This window comes from Haliotis cracherodii, unplaced genomic scaffold, assembly GCF_022045235.1.
Source record: "Haliotis cracherodii isolate W230 unplaced genomic scaffold, xgHalCrac1.p SCAF_17, whole genome shotgun sequence".
NCBI lineage: Eukaryota > Metazoa > Mollusca > Gastropoda > Lepetellida > Haliotidae > Haliotis > Haliotis cracherodii.
The window spans coordinates 28,917,738-28,937,845 of NW_027266272.1; the positions used below are offsets into that span (position 1 = coordinate 28,917,738).

General features: G+C 38.1%; 2 protein-coding genes across 6 annotated transcripts in view; one reads left to right on the forward strand and one right to left on the reverse strand.

Moving 5' to 3' along the window:
- The first annotated feature begins 3,195 nt into the window (after nt 1–3,195).
- Nucleotides 3,196–20,108, forward strand: part of LOC139465040 (SWI/SNF-related matrix-associated actin-dependent regulator of chromatin subfamily D member 1-like) — a 48,286-nt gene continuing 31,373 nt past the window's right edge. For all 5 annotated transcript variants that reach the window (XM_071246727.1, XM_071246728.1, XM_071246729.1 and 2 more), the window contains exons 1-2: nt 3,196–3,345; nt 18,878–18,974. In XM_071246727.1, the coding sequence (XP_071102828.1) occupies nt 3,265–3,345; nt 18,878–18,974 (178 nt within the window). In that variant the 5' untranslated portion in view covers nt 3,196–3,264. The remainder of the gene's footprint in view (nt 3,346–18,877; nt 18,975–20,108) is intronic.
- Nucleotides 6,887–15,285, reverse strand: LOC139464577 (cytochrome P450 2J3-like). The gene is made up of 8 exons (XM_071246096.1): nt 15,256–15,285; nt 11,559–11,713; nt 10,715–11,029; nt 9,991–10,231; nt 8,934–9,102; nt 8,041–8,193; nt 7,532–7,639; nt 6,887–7,281 (listed from the first exon to the last, which is right to left on the reverse strand). Exons 1-8 carry the CDS (start codon nt 15,283–15,285, stop codon nt 6,887–6,889), a joined length of 1,566 nt encoding a protein of 521 aa, XP_071102197.1.

Below are 20,108 nucleotides of genomic sequence, written 5' to 3' on the forward strand. Positions count from 1 at the left end.
TTTCCACATGTTATCAGAAATCTGAGAACCACTATAAGTTGATAGCAGTCAGAATTTCCCTAACGAATGGCCACAATATATTCTATTGCGATAACACCCCATACTATTAAACTTCCACCCCAAAACTGGACGCCTATATACCATCGCACGACCCACAGAGCTGTCCAGATGAAACCTGGACAGAATACTGTCCCAGTCTTGTCTTCTGAACCTCAGATGCTGTCAACACCAAGTGTACGGTAGTTTTATGGTTGTCATGTGGAGGACATATCCAACTTTGACGCATCAGTGACAAGAATGATGTCAGATGCAATTCCCTATTTTGACATTACCATATATTCCCGTGTTTTTTCAGATGAACAATTGACTTGACTTTGCATGTGTTTGTGACAGTGCCACCGGTGGTGCAGCATACGCTCACCTTTTCGCGAACACATGCTTATGATATAGTCGGAATCGTACAATCGACTCTGCTTTTGGTGGAGATTTCTCATGAATATGGAAAGGGTTTTGTCACTTTCATTTGGATCGAAATCCTTACAAAGCCACGTGTGACTAAATGGGAACGTCAAACCCAAATGTTCTCGCACGGGATAATTAGTTGGTATGTTATTCTAGAATATGGCATATCAGAGTAGAATACAGACACATATACAGGAAATAACCATATACAGGTATCCAGCTAATCTATTGAGCCGAACAGGCCTTGTATCCCCTTAATGTCGATCGTCAGGCAAGGAAACAACAAGTACCATCTTTTAACATCTTTTGGCCCCACAGACTTTTGGCTCTCGAGGCAGACATTCTATCCATTAGACGTCGGAGGTGGTCCTTTGAATATTCACAATGGGTATTGGTAGCCTTTTATGGGCATTCAGTATATTTTGTTACGCCCATGGGTTCAGTCTGTTGGGTATTTTCAAAACAATGAGTATACTATATAAGAAAAAGTATTTCTACTGTTTCCGGTGACTTGTAAATTTCATCTTTTCACACACGCCACCAAGTGTGCCACATGACGTATGCTCACGAGGGCGAAATGCATGCTTTTGTTACAATAACAGAAATGTAAGTAAAGCTGTAAAGCATTATCATACGTGTCATTCGCTAAATATAGATGTGTAAAGAAAGACAATCACGAAAGTTGAAATGGCTAATTCGGTAATAACACACAATTTTGTCATATTTTTGTTCGTTATTCTTTTCTAAATTACCATGCATATTTGTTAGCAAGCAGCTAAAATTATTTGGTAATGGTAGTAATATCTTACGTTTAATACGCATATATATACGCAGCTCTGCGGTACAGGCTGTGTGTAGGCCTCCATGCATCTTTTATGATTGCTGTCATATTCGTTAGTGGAGATAACAGAACACTGTTAAGGGGCTATGTCAGTGTGATATAATGAAAGCTGAGCATTTATGAAGCGAGGAAAATCAAGCACTATCAATACTTTTACTGGTTCGTTTATAGTTTGAATACAGCAGCAGGGCGAAAATCTCGACTTGTTCGGTTCATCAATCTACTAAATACAGTTTCTATCGGAATATTTTGGTATATATATATAGGGTCTTGGAACTTGGGGGTATACAATATTGTTCCTGCGAAATAAAATTCAGAATAGTTATCTTTTGAACTTTACTTTTGCAGTGTTTCGTCGACTGTATTCAGCCTTGTAACTTTTCGATAACGTTTGTATTATTGTATGGTATAGTTTCTTTTGCCCGGCAATTAATAAAAGGCGACTACATGTGGTCAGGCTTGGTGACTTGGTGGATTGCGTTTCATCGCAACCCGATATTGTGGGTCTTTGCTCATAATACCAGTCACTATTTTTTTTTTCTAATCCAGACTCATATATATATTTGCAGTCATAAAGCTATCATATTTTATACAAATAACCACAGAGAGACATGTTATTATCATTCAAGTGATTTGGTTAGGATTATGTACAAAACAATATCAAAGGGGCTATGTCCCACGCAAATATCGTTTGCAAGACAGTCGTGACCAAGACTACATTGTACTTGCTCTCGTCGCATTGAAAGAATAAAGTTCAGTCAAGGTCACTGGTACTGAAGTTTCTAAAATGTCACTGAAATATATAATACCGACCGCAATCAGGTTTATTTGTATTTTATATTATTATCACACTTTCCTTTTGTATAGGTGAAATTTAGTAGGGCTCTATATTTTTTGCGTCAAATTATTCCATGAGGACTGTTTACCGATACGTCAGTTCGGCGTCGTTTATGACAGCTTTTTAAAAACCCACTTGAAGTATGTTTGTAAAATATGGTATTTCCAGACAGGCACTAGATCTTCTGATTTTACTTATATTGTCTTTTGGATTAACCTTTCATTAAAACATAGCACTGAATATCCTGTGAATCTTCTTAAAATAAATAACAGAATAGTGCCGGTCCAAATAAAGTGAATTTGTGCAACATCTTAGTGGAACGATAGAAAGTTGGAATCAGCAAATATTTGAACAAATCATTCTTTAATTAATATATCTGTACACGTAATTGTGTATATGTTCTTTCACTGTTGCCTTCACTGTTGGTGGTGTCAAGGACCTCAATATTTAGGTCCGTGTTGGTGTGAGGATATGAATACTTCAACTATGAAAAGTTTCACTCGTTAACACAATAAATATTTTCTATGTACCATCATTACGAAAACTAAATGATGTATGTAGTATTGAACACCATGTAATTAATCTTGCTGAATTTGAAATTAAAATGTTTCATAAATACAATGAATTTACTATTGTAAGTAAGGTAGTTGTGTTATCGTATGTGCTAATTCCGTGAACAGTCCTTATGGAATAATTATACGTTAACCTAATTCAAAGCCCAAACAAATGCGTCTAGACCGCACACTCATATTCTCCTTTTCGCGTAACGGTTGTCTCCTGGTTCCACCTATGTCCTGTGTCCTGTGCTACACCAGCTCAGCCTTTTCAACGGCTACCCATGGTTGATAAGTTGATGATAATTTAAAAAAAACGTTTTCAAAATGACCTACGAAACATCATTTTGTACAAACTCTCTCTGTTAGTCAATGGATTGTGAAAAGGGAAAATCAATGTTCAATTAATATTTTATTAAGGATTCTAACAGTATGATGTCGATCTTTTTTCGTTTCCTATTTGCGATCACTTTGCATGTATCCTACCGGAAGCTGTCTGTCTGAGTTCCGGTTATGCCGGTGAACTAGGGGATGTTTTATTCTTAAATTCGTGCATAATTTCATTCATCATGCAGCAACCACCACCACAGCGATACCCTTCACAGGGTCCACCCATGAGACCACCATATACCCAAGCGAGTTACCCACAGGTAAGCCAGCTATTTCTGTATATTCGAGGAGACGCGGGCATTCTTGAAACAAAGGGATATTACGTTTTGTAGTCGTCTCTACTTTGCCAGTGCCTATCTTTATCTGCTGTAATGAATGATACATGCTCTTGCAGTTGATACCTATTTGTATCATAACGGAGTTATTTATGAATGGTTTGGGTGTGAGTTCGGGGTTAGGCTCCAGGTTTTACCCGACAAACGCCAGGCTTCGTCGTGTTTATCATTCACGTTTCTTATTTTCGCGGCGAGGGTCAGCTTTGCTTCCCACATTCCTGAATAATAGTTGTTCAGCACGACGGTTAAACATAGGTGTAAAAATAAAGATATGAAAGCCTCTAACACTGTCATCTTTAGACTGAATTGTGTGATTGCGCATGCATTAACCATGGGATATGCTTGTATCAGAGTATATGGGACACATCGATTGAAGTATTTAAACACAGTTGAGCTGTTTTCTGTACAGTGAGAGTGAGCATGTCAAAACGGCTTATGAGTTTATCTAATTAGCCAACACTTTGCCAGTTTATGCAAATATATTTATTTTCAATATATGTATAGATATATATTTTTTTCTATTTCAACATTATTCATGGGGCTAAAGGGATCAAGAATAGGAACATATTATATTTCTTTGATTTGGTCGTTTCTTTTATTATGCACAGTAATGCATTTATTTAGGTATTTATTTATTGATGCTTGACACATCCAAACGTCACTGGTAAAATTCCTTTCTAGTGTGGGACGTCATTTGCAATGATTCAAAGACGTCTGTAATGACAATAAGCCTCTCATGCATTTTCAAGCATGGGACTCAAAGCATGCAAATGCATTCACTTGTTCTATGTTCATTTTATTGTTTACCCATTTTCAGTTGTATTTATACTACTGACACAAAGTTTAAGAGAGCAGAATAAAATGGTTTGATGTTGAATATATTGACTTGAGGAAACTCATGGGATCACCCAGGTGACCCACTTTCACTCACTAAGATATAATTCATAAGCTGACTCACCCTAGTTCCTTACTATGATCCACATTATCCATTATAGTGTTCCCTCCTACACTTATCTGTCACAAACTCACCCAGCAAATTATTACATGCCCTGTCTTTCTTGAGTACTCATGAAATCAACCTCTGAAATCTGGAGCCATTTTCAGTTTGATCCATCATGTCAATATCAGCCCTTTCCTTACCACTTATGATCTTGGAGATTTACGGAACGAGACAAATGAGCCAAATGGCATTGTGAGTCATATGACCACTCGTAAGTGTCCACAGACAGAACTCCTGTGACACCATGGTTTCGCGTGGACTTTGTCCCTTTCTGTTCATTTTTTTAACCATTTAGACATGACTACGTACATGTTTAACAGTGTGCACATAGCTTAATCAGTTAGCATGTCAGGCTAACAGTCCGAAGGACTTGAGTTTGAATCCCGTCAAATTCTCACAAGAACTTGTTGCTTATCGTAGTTATCTGAAATTCACAGATGAGATCGTCATCACAAGAAGTGTTGCTGGATTTTAAAGGTACTCCCATAGAACTTCAGGGTAGCTGTAGTCAGCTATGGGTTGGGAGCACTTTTGTCATTGAAAGTTAAGATACCTTTCTCCAGCAACAAGCTGAACATGCTGAAGATAGAGCTCTCTGGTTTGTTCTCTGTGTTCTGCTTTTACAGGTGTCAAACTCAAGCACAGCATTCGTTCGTCACGCCAAAGACCCCAGTTCGATTCCTGACATGGTACAATGTGTGAAGCCCATTTCTGGTGTCCCCCGCCGTGACATTGCTGGAATATTGCTAAAAGCGGCGTAAAACCATACTCACTCACTCAAGCACACTTAGTGCCCAAGATGACCAGTGAATGATACAAGAAAGCTGTACAAGACATTTATTTCATAAGGATGCAAGACGCTGAGTCAAATTAGTTACATCTTTGATGAACTACAGTAACCTACGGTTATTATGAACTAATAATAACAGTTCATTATCATGGTTATAAGCATATGTACAGCATATATACATCAATTGGCTGGGACTATGAAATAAGTTTGTAATATCAGTCTGTTCGTTACAATTTACTGTAAAACAATAATTCCTTTGATGTAGCTGGTTTCACTACTTAACATGCTTAAAAAACACTTATCTCAAAATCATAAAAAATAACAAGAAGTACAGATTATTTAAATACACATTGCTTGTTTGGATCTCCTCTATTCTGGTTCTAATTGTATAAACTTCAAATATATACAAACAAATAAAATACATGGGCAATTCATCATCATGACTTTTTGTATGTTTTGACAGTTTTGATGTGTGACTGTTTTGACTCATACACCAGTGAGAAACTTATGCTCATTGGAGTCATACCTGGGTACCAACATTACTCATTTCTTAGGAGCTTAAAAGTGATAATAATTCTTTATCGCTTATCATGTTGAAGTTTGTTGACATTAAGATGGTAATCATACAATGTTCCCTTGCTATTATCCTCTTCAATATAGCGCTAACTCGGTTATAGCACGTGGTAATGCATGGCTCCCAAAATTTACTTACATTATTGATAAACTCAAGTTTTTCAATGACACAATGTTTTCCCCGTTTCAAAAAAACCATCATCAGCTGATCACTGCATGATCAATCTGAACTGAAGTATGCAATTTAATCCTATTTTTATACTACCTGGTTATAAAAAAGGTGTTCATTGTAGTGCCAATGTTTGAAATGTAAAGGAAAATGTTTGAATTTATTTCTTGAGGTAAGGGATAAGCGATTGCAAGATGGCTACAATTGTCACAGGCAATTGCAATTCACCTTGTTCACTGGCAGAGTTGGATCCCTTTATTATAAGCATGCCATGATCCTTAATCAAGGGTTTCAAATACCCAGATTCCCCTGTAGTACCAGATTGCAGGCCTTGGTTTGTTAGCATTATACCTGTGCTCATGGATTTCATCCAAGTGATAAACATTGTAAAGAGAGTAGACCTACATTCTTTGGTCTTTCCTCCAACATTAAGCTGACATGCTGTTATATAACTAACAATATTGTTGAAAGTGAGTTATGCCCAACACACATTGACTCTTACAGTAAATAGTTAATTTTCCTGTCACCATCAAAGTAATTGGACTTCAACTCTTCATTTTTCTGCTCTCAGAAATTAAGGGGTACCATGAAGTTTTATGCTACCATATTGTGATCAATGAGTCTTAACCATGCTAAATCTTAAGATTTTGGATTGTGAGTATGAATAGGACCCACTGACTTTCATTCTTTCTTAATTTTCAATACTGTTGATCCTCTAAAATACTCTAGTTGACACTGTATTGGCTTACAGATGGTTATACAATATACCATGTAAATGTTTCAGTTTATTGTTTGCCAGTAGTGTTTATGATTTATATCATATTATGTTGCCATTATCATGATTATAGAGCCAAGTCATTAGAAAATATTGTTGCTTTTGAGCATAGTTCTACCATATCAGGAAATGTCCTTTTCTTCAACTTGATCATGTTGATCAGTTTGTTTTTTTGTCAGATGAACTTGTTGAATTGTTTTCTGGAAACAGTTCATTCAAGTCAACATGTTTGCATAGGCTGATATGAAGTTTGTGTGGGAATGGCTCAAGTCCAAGTGTAACAAAGCCATTCATGTCTGGAATCTCAGAATCTTCAATTGTTAAGTCTGTGCATATCAGCAGTGCACATGTGAACAAGAAGAGAATATTTTGGGCAAACTTTTCACCAACACAAGATCTTTTCCCATGCCCAAATGGTAGGAAATGTTTCAGTTTATGATGAGGAATGCACTTTCCATTATTGTCAATGAATCTGTCTGGCTGGAAAGTGTTTGGTTCCTTCCAGTACTTCTCATTATGATGGATATGCCAGATGTTACATAACACCATAGTACCTGCAAAGAAGAAGAAATGTTTTAGACAATTGGAACTTTGGTAATTAAGTTTGTGTAATTTTCTTTTTGTCCATAAGCTTGCACCTTGAATATGATTTTGGTACATTATGAGCAGGTGTGGTGCTATTATATTCCTGATAATGAATGTATGGACATAGCCCTATGCCATGTGTACTGTGGAGAATGTAGAGTTTGTTGCTTCTATAGCCATATACAGCTGATTCTTGGAATTGTACAATCACAACAATACCTTTTGGCAACGTGTAAGAGCCAACTTTGACCGTGTGTTGTAGAGAGGTGTGGGGTATTCCTAGTGGCACCGGAGGAGCAATCCGTAGCACTTCCATCACTATTGCCTCTACACACCAAGCAGTAACCAAATGTAAAATGATTATTATGATAGCATGTGAAAAGCATGTACAAATCAAGCATTTCTACAAGTAGGCTTGGGTGGCCTTAGGTAGTGCAATTCACTTATGCAGAGTTGCATCCCTTAGCTTTGCCAGGATCTGCAGTATTACGGTCACAGCCATTGGTCCTTGGTTTGGCAGGGCCTGTGGTTTTCATCAAAGTGGTGTTTAAATGTTTGCAATATGTATCACTTTAGGTTTATCCCACATAAACATGATCCACAGATGAAGCTGATCTGAGCTGTTGGTTACCTCCCTTAGACCACAGATTTGAGAAGTGACAAGGCAGCAGTCAAAAGGAAGGTTTTTGTGTGCACACTTTCACACATTGGTGATTGCAAAGGATTACCTATGTATGGTAGGTGTGGTTTGTCTGCTAGGGTGGGCAGCCTGTGAGCAGGAACGGCTGTGTTGATGAGAGCCAAGGCTCGATCTTGCACATCAGAATGAACAGCCAGGTACAGCATCAGCCACTGCATTGCGTTGAAGGTAGTACTCATCCCTTTGAGGGCAACAGAAAAAGAAATCAATTACCGTATTCGACGCAATAACTAAATAAGCACCCACAGCGCTCTCAAAAAAAATTAGAAATAGGGGGCTCTTATTAGAATATAATTTTGGTGAAAGAGTCGAAAGATCGTAAATTCAATGGTTTCTGCTGACAGCCTGAAATGATACAAAAGAAAAGTCTGCGTATTATACATGACAGATATATTTTTCCAGAATTTAATTGCCGGTAATTAAGGGTGCATATAACACACAAGTGCGTATTATACACAATTAAATGTACACGAATTGTGTACATTGATCAGTCGAAAGGGTGCTAATTGGGATTGTTCACTTGCCAATATATTGGCAAATATCTCTGTGGGCGCTTATCATGTCGAATACGGTAACTGTGTTTGTACAAAATGTGTGTGTGATTATTCTATTATTTTTCATGCCCAGATGGTTGTTTGTTGTTTGACGCTGCACTGAGCAATATTTCTGGTATATTGTGGCGGTCTGTAAATATAAATCTAGACCAGACAATCCAGTGATTGATATCATGATCATTGGTCTACACAATTCGGATGTGATGTCATGCATCAACTAAGTCAGCAAGTCTGACCACCATTAGTCACCTCTTATGACAAGCATGGGTTGCTGAAAATCTGTTCTAACCCCGATCTTCACAGGTCCATGCGTCTTTGATGTTTAGGTCTGTAACTTAGCTTTGCATAGAGAGTTCTGTGGCTTCACCTGCTACTTCCTGTGTCCAGCAGGACATCTTGATTGCCTCTGTGCTTGGCTTGTTTGGATCCTTGAGTCTCATGGCAGCCATCTTACCCAGCACTGCGTGATGAATGTTGAGGTCCCTGCATGGAGTGTCTAGAAGCCTGTACTGCGTCTGCAGTGTCGCATTCCGCTCCTTCACAGCAACAGTATCTTTATCAGTGTTTTGACCACAAAAATCATCACATGAACAGAAAGTGACCAAATCACTAGAATCTGACAATAATTATTGACAATGTAAATGATATAAATGGTAGTGCAGGTCTCTATAGCCTCTGGTCATGTGTTGAATCTCTATTCCTGCACATTGTGATCCTTGGTTCGTTTCATGTGACTTGTAAATGTCTATGACTTGCTGCCCTTTAGACTGGCTCCCACGTACATTAACAATGAAGCTGTGAGAACAGCGAGTATGGTTTTACATCGCTTTTAGAAATATTCCAGAAATATCATGGCGGGGCACACATAGAAATAGGCTTAAAACATAGTACCCATCATGATGAGGGAAATCAAACCCGGTTGTGCGGCGTGACGAGTGAATGCTTTGACCACTACCCCACCACCCAAGAGACTATATACGGGATAAACTAAAACGAACAACATGTGGCACAGTGGACATGTTGGAGTAGATAGAAATGAGTGGGAAATGGCAATCATCCATTATCATGATTATTATGTTCATCATTGATGTGACATGTTTAAGGAAAGGTGAGATGACAAGTAATTATATATCATAGAACATTTCTTCTGATAGATAACACTTATTGTCCATGCATTGTCCGAATCATGCAACTATCCTGTCTAAGCATGTTAAGCATACCGTATATCACCCAATAATATTCTGAGAAATGCAACATTCAAGCATGGAACTGTGGGTCTCAATTCTGAGCTATATACATGATGCTGAGTCTGAATTTTTGGTCATTGACAGATGCCGATACAACTATCATGATGTTTCAATGATATGCAATGTCTTGATCATGGATGACAGTGTACATCTACCTTGACAGCAGTTTTCACCTACCTTGACTGCAGTTTTGAGTTGCTTTGCCCACTTACAAGGAACATGGATTGTCCAGGGCAGGATGTTGAATGGATGTGCAGGGAAAAGAACTGAAACTGTCACTTGTTGGTTGTGATGAAGCTGAGTCAGCACTGGGTCGTCAAATGTCTTGTAGGAGAGGCCGTAGATGTAGGAAGCAAACAGTGCTGTGCACATCTTCCTGATGTCCACTGTTGGGTCAACTGGATGTCCTGTGGTCACACTGTAGGGATATATTTATGTTATTGAAAACACCTTTATAATCTCCCACCTAACCAGTCACCAGCTAACAGTGACCCAATCCCGTTAGTCGCCTCTTATGACAAGCATTGTTGCCTTTTATGGCAAGCATGGTCTGCTGAAGACCTGTTCTAACCCAGATCTTCATGGGTATGGTTCCCAGTTTCCAGTTCTGTCACAAATCTGGTGAGGATCAGGTGGGTACAGTGTGAGACCTGGCTGTGTGTGTCATCGTGCATCATGATAGTTGCTGTAGCCTGTGTCCAGGCTTCATTTATTCACGAGCTGTCCTGAATTAAGTGGTAATATTCCTGCCTGCAGCCTCAAACAAACTTCGGTCATTAAAGAATACCATACCTAATGATTGTTAGATACTTCAAGCCAGGGATTATAACTTTTATCATTTTCAAGGCAGGGGTTATGGGTGGAAATTTTACCAACTCAACTGATTGAGGATGTGTCTTACTTTTGGAAAAATATTTTGAAGGCTTTGTTCGTGTGTTCTTGTGTGGATGCCATGCCTATGCCGTTCATGGCCTGAAGGCACATCCTCCGGAGCTGCTTGTGACTGTGGCTGTAGTGGATGGACCCTATACCTTCGTCACTGCCGTTCAGGTACTTGAACACAGGGAGCGGAGGTCGGTCGGGCAGATGTTGGGAGTACACCTTGTAGGGGAGGTCAGGGTCACAGATGAACACAGTTGGGCCAATGAAGCCAAACTGAACGGTGAATATCTTGCCATATTTCTGAATGAACTTCTCCATGCTGATGTGAGGCTGCCTGTGAACATGGTGAAAACAATTTGATACAACTTATTGGGAATATTATAATCATATATTATCATATATTATCATAATTATTGTTGGTGGCACATAGAAAATAGAGATCTTTCTGGTATCAGATTATATAATTCATTGTTTTGTTTCTGTTATTCTGGATCATTTCTTGATATGGTGGGTGCATAGCTGACATTGGTGTTAAAACCCATCTCTCTTTAGCTTTAGGAGGAAATTGGGCAAACCAACTAAAAAATAAAGTGTCATGACTGATTTTGGGGGTTTTAGGGGGAGTTTTTACACCTTGCCAAACTGAATTTTGAATTCTGTGAACCAATGAATTTAAAAAGGTTGGAAAATGCATGTCATTGTATCCCAATTGTGTAGATCCATGCTCATGATGTCAGTCACTGGAGTGTCTGGTCCTGACTCAAGCATTTACAGACCATCAGATAGCTGGAATATTGCTGAATGTGGTGTTAAGCCCCCCAAAACCTGAACATTAAACAACAAACAAATCTCCCTAGTAGTACCTTGGACTAAGCATGTAGAGTCCCCCGACAATGGGAAGTGACCAGGGTCCAGGGGGAAGTCCCTTGATGTAAATGGTGTAGATGTCATTGAGAAAGGTCAGAAGGAATGCAAAAACAATGATGACCACCACTGCCAATGTCCACTTGTTGGTGCTCTGTGTAAGAATAATATGATTCTCTCACTAGTTTTGTAAAAGCTACACTCTTGTGTAGGGCGTTAACGGATCCGAAAATATGACGAGACTCGTCTCGTGCTCGAGTAATTATACATCTGTTCAATAAAATTGACAATTATCCTATCGTATGCAAAATGAAAGAGTCACAATGACATCATAGATCACTTAGAAAACCATTGTGATCGCGTTTCAAATAAAATACCTTTGAAATTTGTATTGCTGATTTGCTGAAGCTTCATTGAAATAAGAATTGTCAACTTATATCATGTGTTGCATCATATAAGTTATATATCAATTGACAACCGCCATATGAAAAGAAATCGTTTACATCTCAATGTAACACATGCCATGTTCAGGGTGACAAAAATATTGCACACCTGACCGTCATGTGATGTATGTTGCGATTGGTGATTGGCTGGATTTTGGTGGGCTAGTTTCTTAGGTATAGATAAGATCATTTCATGCCAGCGCCAAACGAAATTGTCAATAAATGACAAACTATAGATAATAAGCTAAAAGTAACATTTTCATTGTTATCACAAATTCACAAGGCGTATTTACCGTTTTCTTAATTGAACACAAAACATTGAAAGATTACTAGGCTTGTAAATTTATAGTTGACTTCTATACGATGTTGTCCTGACATTTGTTCACACTTCACAATTATCTAGTCAAAGACTATAGTGAGATAGAGTTGTTCGTTACAGAAAGCTCTGACCCCAACACTGTTTAGTGTTTACTGTACTTAGTGGCTTACTATCACGCATGCACATCAGCATGGCTATTTTCGTCACCCGTTCATACCAAGCTCGGTCCGTAAGCCACTTCACACCAAAGTTTCCAAACCCTCCAGTAACCAGGGCAGTTTTTTTTTTTCGAATTTTCAGAAAGATTAGAAACAGCACTTGGATGTTTTGACGAAAGATGTTTTTTCATTGTGCTTGTAGTACTGCCAGTGTAACTAAGGGAAGTTCCACATAGATGACATTTAGTCTTCTTTTTGTTTAATGATAGATCAAAATGTATCCAAACATTGAAACATTGGATTTTTTATCCTTCTCCATACTTAATGTAAGTAATATGAGATTACAATTACTATCAGAACTTTTTGAAGGATTAATCCGTTGAATCTCCTGAAAAGAATGTTGACAAATGGCGGACCATGTGGTGAAGGAGATGACAACAATAGACCTTGGTCCAATTCTCCAGTCCTTCAAACTAGACTCCAGTCCCATTAAACTCGTGTGTGTGTGTGTGTGTGTGTGTGTGTGTGTGTGTGTGTGTGTGTGTGTGTGTGTGTGTGTGTGTGTGTGTGTGTGTGTGTGTGTGTGTGTGTGTGTGTGTGTGTGTGTGTGTGTGTGTGTGTGTGTGTGTTCGGGTGTTCGGGTGTTCGGGTGTGTGTGTGTGTGGGGGGGGGAGTCAGGTAGCCTAGTGGTTAAAGCGTTGGCTCATCACGCCGAAGACCCAGGTTAGATTCCCGACATGGGTACATTGTGTGAAGCCCATTTCTGGTGTCCCAGATATTGATATTGCTGGAATATTGCTAAAAGCGGCGTAAAACCATACTCACTCACGCACTAAACTCTGCCCATGCCCGAGTACTCAGGTACTCTTTGAAGCCCTACTCTGATCTCCTAAAGTATTGATCATTGTGCAGAAATGTAAAGATCTATTTGTCCGGTGTTGAAGGCTGCTTGTGATGGGTTTTGCATTGTCTGACAATATATTGTTTCAATATACTATTACTAATGGTCCCTAGCATTTCAAAAAAGCAAACAAACAAAACAAATATCCATCCATTTATTAAGTAGGTTACATGAAACTTTTGAATCGAAAGAAATTTGAATTTGAAACATGAATTTAGCATGATCTGTTGAGAAACAAAAAGTAATTTTAATGTGACATACTAAGTATTCTATTCACAGGAATAGGAAGTTTCTTCAACTCCAGGCTAAAAAACTGCAGTTCACTGAGATTAGGACTGCACTGTACTGCCTACATGTTGACCTGACTGGGATAACTAGGTTACAACTCCGCTTACTATCACTATCAGTTGTAGTGGAGTCTTCACATGTGGCATGGATGTTGCATCTCCATGTCCACACTTTACAACAAGGGACTGTAGGGGTAGATTTGACAACAAATTTGTATGTAGCCAGTAGGGCTTGCTCCTTTCTCCTACTAACTGGCCTACAACTTCATAGTGGAGGCTTTGAAATGGTGAAGCCAGCTAGCAGGGCGCTGAAAACTCTAGAACTCCTCACCCGTGAAATGCCTTTTTTGCACTCTTTTCTTGGTGATTTATGAGCAAATAAATATGTTCTGAAACACGACATTACAAAATGGCTGCCGGTTGTCATTCTACCAAGATGATCGACATATATCTTTCTTTAAGTCCACAAGACCTCATCCTCGCTAAATATTTTGTCATCAACATTACATGATTCACAAGTAGTGTCCAATTAACAAAATTAAACATACATGAAGAAGAGGTGAAATTTTGACCAGCCAGACAGGCCATCAACTTAATGGTTCAGCAAGCCCTTTGTAACTTTAACTGGCCATGGACCAGCAGTTAAATCAACCCCTGGGATTGAGAGAGTAAACATGGTAAAAACAAAGTGAAATAAAGGAACGTTATTCAATTTCCCATGTTAAATAGTCATGGGTCTAGGGTTGTACATTGGCCAAATGATTGTATTGCAATATATTGTGATACATTTATATTTAATATGATACATATTGCGATATATTTTGGGAACTTAACATGCTTTACAGTTCCTATTTTCTACTTACAAAAGTTTTTGGGGTTGTTTTTTAAGTTAAGTAAATATTCTTACCAGTTAATTATCAGCAAAATGATCTAGTCCTTGAGTCTAGGTCAAGAAATAGCCAGCTGTTTTACGCTGGATAGTATATTGATCATTGTGACCCTTCCTTCTTCATCGTGCTTCAGCCATGTGTCACGATATCTCTATAATATTACCCATGTGACTCTCAACTCTCTCTTCTCATTAATACTGTTATTATAAAATATTTAATTATCATTGTAATATCTGTAATACTAATAGTATAGCTACTGTTGTGACCAAAGCATAAAATTTTCTCTACAATGAGAAGAAAGAAATGTTTTTATGACAGTAACATGTAACCATGGTAACATTTGAATACCACTCGACTCAGTTCAATGAAACAAACATCATTTGACATTATGGATTGGCATAATCGGTGACACAGTCGGTATATAACAATGTAGAAGTCTTATTGAAAAGTGAATTGACCTTCCCAATTTCTTGTATAATTTGTTGCAAGTTTGTAATATCCCATTGTCATGATAGTATGAATATAGTAGGGTAGATAAAGTACCAGAGACAATGGTGATCATATCAATTTAACACATGTTAATAATACATTTGGAATCACACAACATATTTTATTATGATCATGAAATGGTTTTGTTACTTATATTTACAAATAAGTAGTAGATATACTAAACACGCTAAACTTTGTCAAAAACTTACCATGTCAAGAAAAGCAAACAAAATGCCCATTGTTAAAGATGCACTGCTGCTTGTGTTTATACCCCACTGTGTAGTAGGGTAACCGATAGTCCCACTTATTTATAACGGTTCAGTGGTTGGGATGCAGGATACTTGGCTCTTATTGGTTGGTGGAGCTCTTTATACTATGCAGTAATGAGCACATGAGTTAGTCCATATTTTATCAATGTCAACACAAGGTGAAGGTTCAACAGCAACCAATCAATGTGGACATTGTGTGTTGTAAGTCACAAACCCTTTGCCGTAGTCATACAGAAAATATTTCTTGACATGTTTAAGATATCATGTTATGAGTATTCACTTTTACAATATTTATGAAAGCTGTTGCATAATAAGGATATTTGAATAAGCATGTGCAGCCTTTTGAAAAAAGTTGATATTTTTGAAGGTGAAAGTATGGGATCATGTTGTTGTTGTTATTATTTAGAGGCACATTATTTAAACTTTCTCTGTGTGAGGCATTGCACTGAACATTATACAAGGAAGGTCTCCTTAACCAACTGATGTCCTCATTGATTGACTTCATTTGTGGAAAAGGTGAAAGGTAAACATGTCCTGTAGCTGGGACAAGGTGAAAATGTAGGTCAACTAGGAAATACAGATACAGCAGAAACGCATAACCGCTTAAGTTTCTCTTTAATGTATTTTTAGAAAATAGAGAAGTGAATTACTTTTTGTTTTTCTGAGTATTGCAAATTTCCACCTTGACCGAAGGAGTGCTGTACTAGTGTGAAAGTGCTATATGTATACAAACTTCTATGTTCTTATACATGATATATTGTGATATTATTGTAAAATTCACAGGAAACTAAACTCCTTTCTTTTTCTTCATGTTCTTTATGTTTGGTGTTTAATCTTGTTGACTGGCATGAGGATGTGCAGATGCTGACCCTGCCAATGACTAGATAATTGACTCCTGATGACTAAAGTCGTTAGCTGAAAATCATATTATTAGAGACATTTTCTTGGTCCCCTATACAATTTTTCATGGAATATAGATCATGTAGATTGTTTAGCTCGACAAGAAAATGTGTGAAATGCTTCTTCTCGTTCCAAGTGAAACGTTTCTCGGCCAAGGTGAAGGTTATTGTAACAGGATGACATCGATAGCGGACAAGTTGAGTGGCATTGCTCCTGTTTAGGACATGTATTACAAACACATAACAGACACTGCCTTTTTCTTCAAACAGTGCTTACTGATCAAACTAAGTGAAGCATTAACAGGTTACATGCTTTCTCTCTTCCTTTGTTATCTGTATTGACTACCTGAATAGGAAATATAGTCATGCACCGTGACTGGAATGTATTTATTTCATGAAAAAAAAAACACAATCTAGAAACGTATACAAAAGCTGATCGTCAGGGCATGATGACACGCTATCAGCTTGACATACTGTGACAACCCAATCATCATCGTCTCTCACAACATGCGTGGAGTACTGGAAACATTCTCATAAAATGTTAGGGGCAGTTGGGTAGCCTAGTGGTTAAAGCGTTCGCTTGTCACGCCAAAGACCTGGGTTCGATTCCCGACATGGGTACAATGTCTGAAGCCCATTTCTTGTGTCCCCAGCCATGATATTGCTAAAAGAGGTGTAAAACCATACTCACCCCACAGCATAGGGAGAATTATTTTTCTTATTTTTAGAGTCAAGAAGGGTGTTGTGTAATAAAAGATTTCATAGACTAAATGTTAGGCTATAGGAAATAAAGCTTATCTTTAAACTGTAGGCCAGATTTTTTTGTGTATCTTTTCACTCTTGGTTAAAATGGTTTACAGATTTTGTGTGTGCAAAATCTTGTCGGTATGTGTGAGAAAATGAAAAATAAAAAAGTAATTCACATCTCATTTGTTGTATACTGACTCCATAACTAGTCCTGGCTTGTCAAAGCAACCTCATTTCATCTCACCTTCTGTTGTGAAAGAAGTTATTTTGATATTTTGCCATTTATGTATAGGATAACAGTTTTAACACGTCCGAGGGTTGTTATGATATTTAAAACCCCGAAAGGGTTTTAAATTTTAAATATCACTAACAACCCGAGGGGAAGTGTTTTATCTAACTTATGAACCGAAAAAAGAAACTTAAAACAACATTTATCAACATTTTTATGTTTCGAACATACTTTCCATGAACATTAGGAAACTGACGTAAAATATCTGTTGCTGGCATACAGGTCTTGAAAAGGACATTCTAAAAACATTGTGATTTATCAGCGAGTCTGTAGCCTTGTGGTACACTCACTAGGCTACAGATACGAAGGTTGCGTGTTCGATCCTCGGGAATATAAAGAAAATATTTGTCATTTGATTTTACATTTCATTACATGTTACAATCTGAACAGAAGTTGTATAAATAAAATACCCAGGACATTATATAAAATCCATCGGATCCACATTACATAGCAAATATGACTTAAATATCCTATAAAATCCCGGGGATATTATATAAAATCCATTACAGCGTCCCTGTTTATGAGATTTAACCCGACCAGAGAACAATAGGACGACGTCACTGGAGGTTTATAAGCACTGATCAAAAGTTTTATCTTGTCAAGGGCTATAAACTGAATTTCAGACACGGTCTGTGTACCCGACTTACATGCTGCTTCATTGAAGTCAGTTTTTACACAGGTGACATAGATGAACTTGGCTTGTTGCTGGGACAGTCGGTTGAACAGGGAGTGGTGTAGGATCTTCCTGTATACACCAGCAAGAACATCAGCACCCACATTTCACGTATACAATACTACTTGTCAAATTTATTCAAAATGTTTAACGATTTTTTATCCATGCTGATCAGTAAATAATCATAGAAAAACTGTCTGTCCTTCCGAGGACATTTTTGTGCACAACCTATAACTTGAAAACTACTGCTTAGATTCTTTTCAGACTTGGTAAACATGTTTTATACCAATAGGAGAGTTGCAATGCAAAGTTTGATTTCAATATTTGGATTTTCTGATAAAATACAGCTCCTTAATGGAATATTGCTAAAAATGGTGTAAATCCATACCTATGCACAAAACAGTGCAAATTAAGTATCTCAAAGGCATATCTTTCAGTGACTCAAGTATTGCACTATGTATCAAAAATAGCCTTACGGGGACGTTTCTAGTAGAAATACGGAATTTTGTCAATCCGTGTACATGATGACCCCAGAGTGAGAGTAATTTGTCGTTTTGAATCAGATCAGGAATTTATTTGGATTCAAAAGTAAGTACCAGACAACAAATATTTTGAAAATTTGGATTTTTAACTCTTTTTATTTCATTACGGATTTCTTATCATGCTTATGATTATGGAAAAAGTTTTGTCTCTTTTATTTCAGTTCTTATTTTCTTCATTTCAGAGGTGTTTTTGCAGTAATCATGATAATACCTCTTGTTTATTAGACCTGTTGTCAGTGAAATACAAGTCCCTTGACAACGCCATCATTCTAGTGGTCACTACAATATTAACATGAATTGGGAATTTGTTGCAGACGTTGGGCCAAATATCATCCTCTGAGCACGTGTAGGTAGATAAAGACCTTCAGATGTGTATTTGTGGCATTGACCAGATGTGTGTTTGTGTTGACAGGGTCCACCTCGTCCAGGCTACCCACCGGGACCACAAATGGGGGGTGGTCCACGCATGATGGCCGGGCCGGGCATGCCCCCTCACCCCGTGTTCCCAGGTAAGTAACACAGATCATGGTGGTCTCTAAACTTGTCACATCATCTCTGTGCAATCATCCAAATGTGTTGTCAATAGTTTAACACACATAACAGTGTTTTGGCCTGAGTTACTTAACAGGTGTACCAGATATCCAGTGTTATGATATCTCCATTCTAGTATCATCAATAGATGATTATGATTAATACCCTGGATCCTTTCACAGCTTCATCTTGTGTCCGGTTCAAATGACCAACAAAATTAGCTGTCAAATAAAATCACACTGTTCTTTCATGGTTGAACCAAGTGGTGATATCACTAGTCTTTGCCTCAAATACAGTTGGGAACACCTTTCAGCATTTGGACTCTGGAATGCAGATTTTCCTGAGTTCAGAAGGTTGATGGTGGTTCGACCCCTGGCTGCATCATGCCAAGAGATGTTAAAAGACTGTACTTGTTACCCTGCCTGGAGTTCGGCATATAAGTCGCTATGTAAGTGCAATAATCTTGAACGTGATGTTAAACCCCATTTTACTTCACCTCCAGCTGAGCATCTTCCTAAGGCAAAAAAAAGGTAAATCCTGCAGTCAACCAAAAAGCATGTCCATGTTGATTCAGACTGGATGTTGATTTTGTTACGCAATTTTGATTGAACTATGCATAGTCTTGTTTGTCCAGCCAAAATATAACTCCATAATTGCAGCCTTGTTGGGCCAGGGTGGAAACTAGACTTTTACTGTCAGTTACCTCCCTTGCTTCAGGAAGATGCCAGGTAAGATATCATTAGCTGGTATCTTCTGATTTGATTAAATGATTTGAGGGTGTTACTCCTTCTAGACATTATTGTCTAGATAAGATCTGTGCCAAGCTCTCCTTCAGAAGAACTGGTTGGATTGGTTCTTGTTGATATGAAGATCATGAGCTACGGACATTTTGTGCCAAGTTGGTTATAAGAGAGATGGAGATAGTGATAACACTGCCAAAACAAATGTTTGATTCCATGTGGGTCCAGGGTATACATCAGTCTCATTAAAATCAGATCTTAGTTCTCGCTTCCAGTAAACAGATCTGAGGACACCCCATTACAGGTCACGTAAGAACGACCAATCACGAACTTTGACTGACCAATGAAATGACTCACAAGAAGTTGACATTA

Excerpts from the sequence above, each read along its gene's own strand:
- LOC139464577 (XM_071246096.1), bottom strand. The coding sequence starts at position 15,285 with ATGGGCATTTTGTTTGCTTTTCTTGACATG. Across the intron at positions 11,030-11,558 it reads CTCTACATGCTTAGTCCAAG|GCAGCCTCACATCAGCATGG; the intron begins GTACTACTAGGG and ends CCATGTTCACAG. Across the intron at positions 7,640-8,040 it reads ACCACACCTACCATACATAG|AGGCAATAGTGATGGAAGTG; the intron begins GTAATCCTTTGC and ends CTTGGTGTGTAG.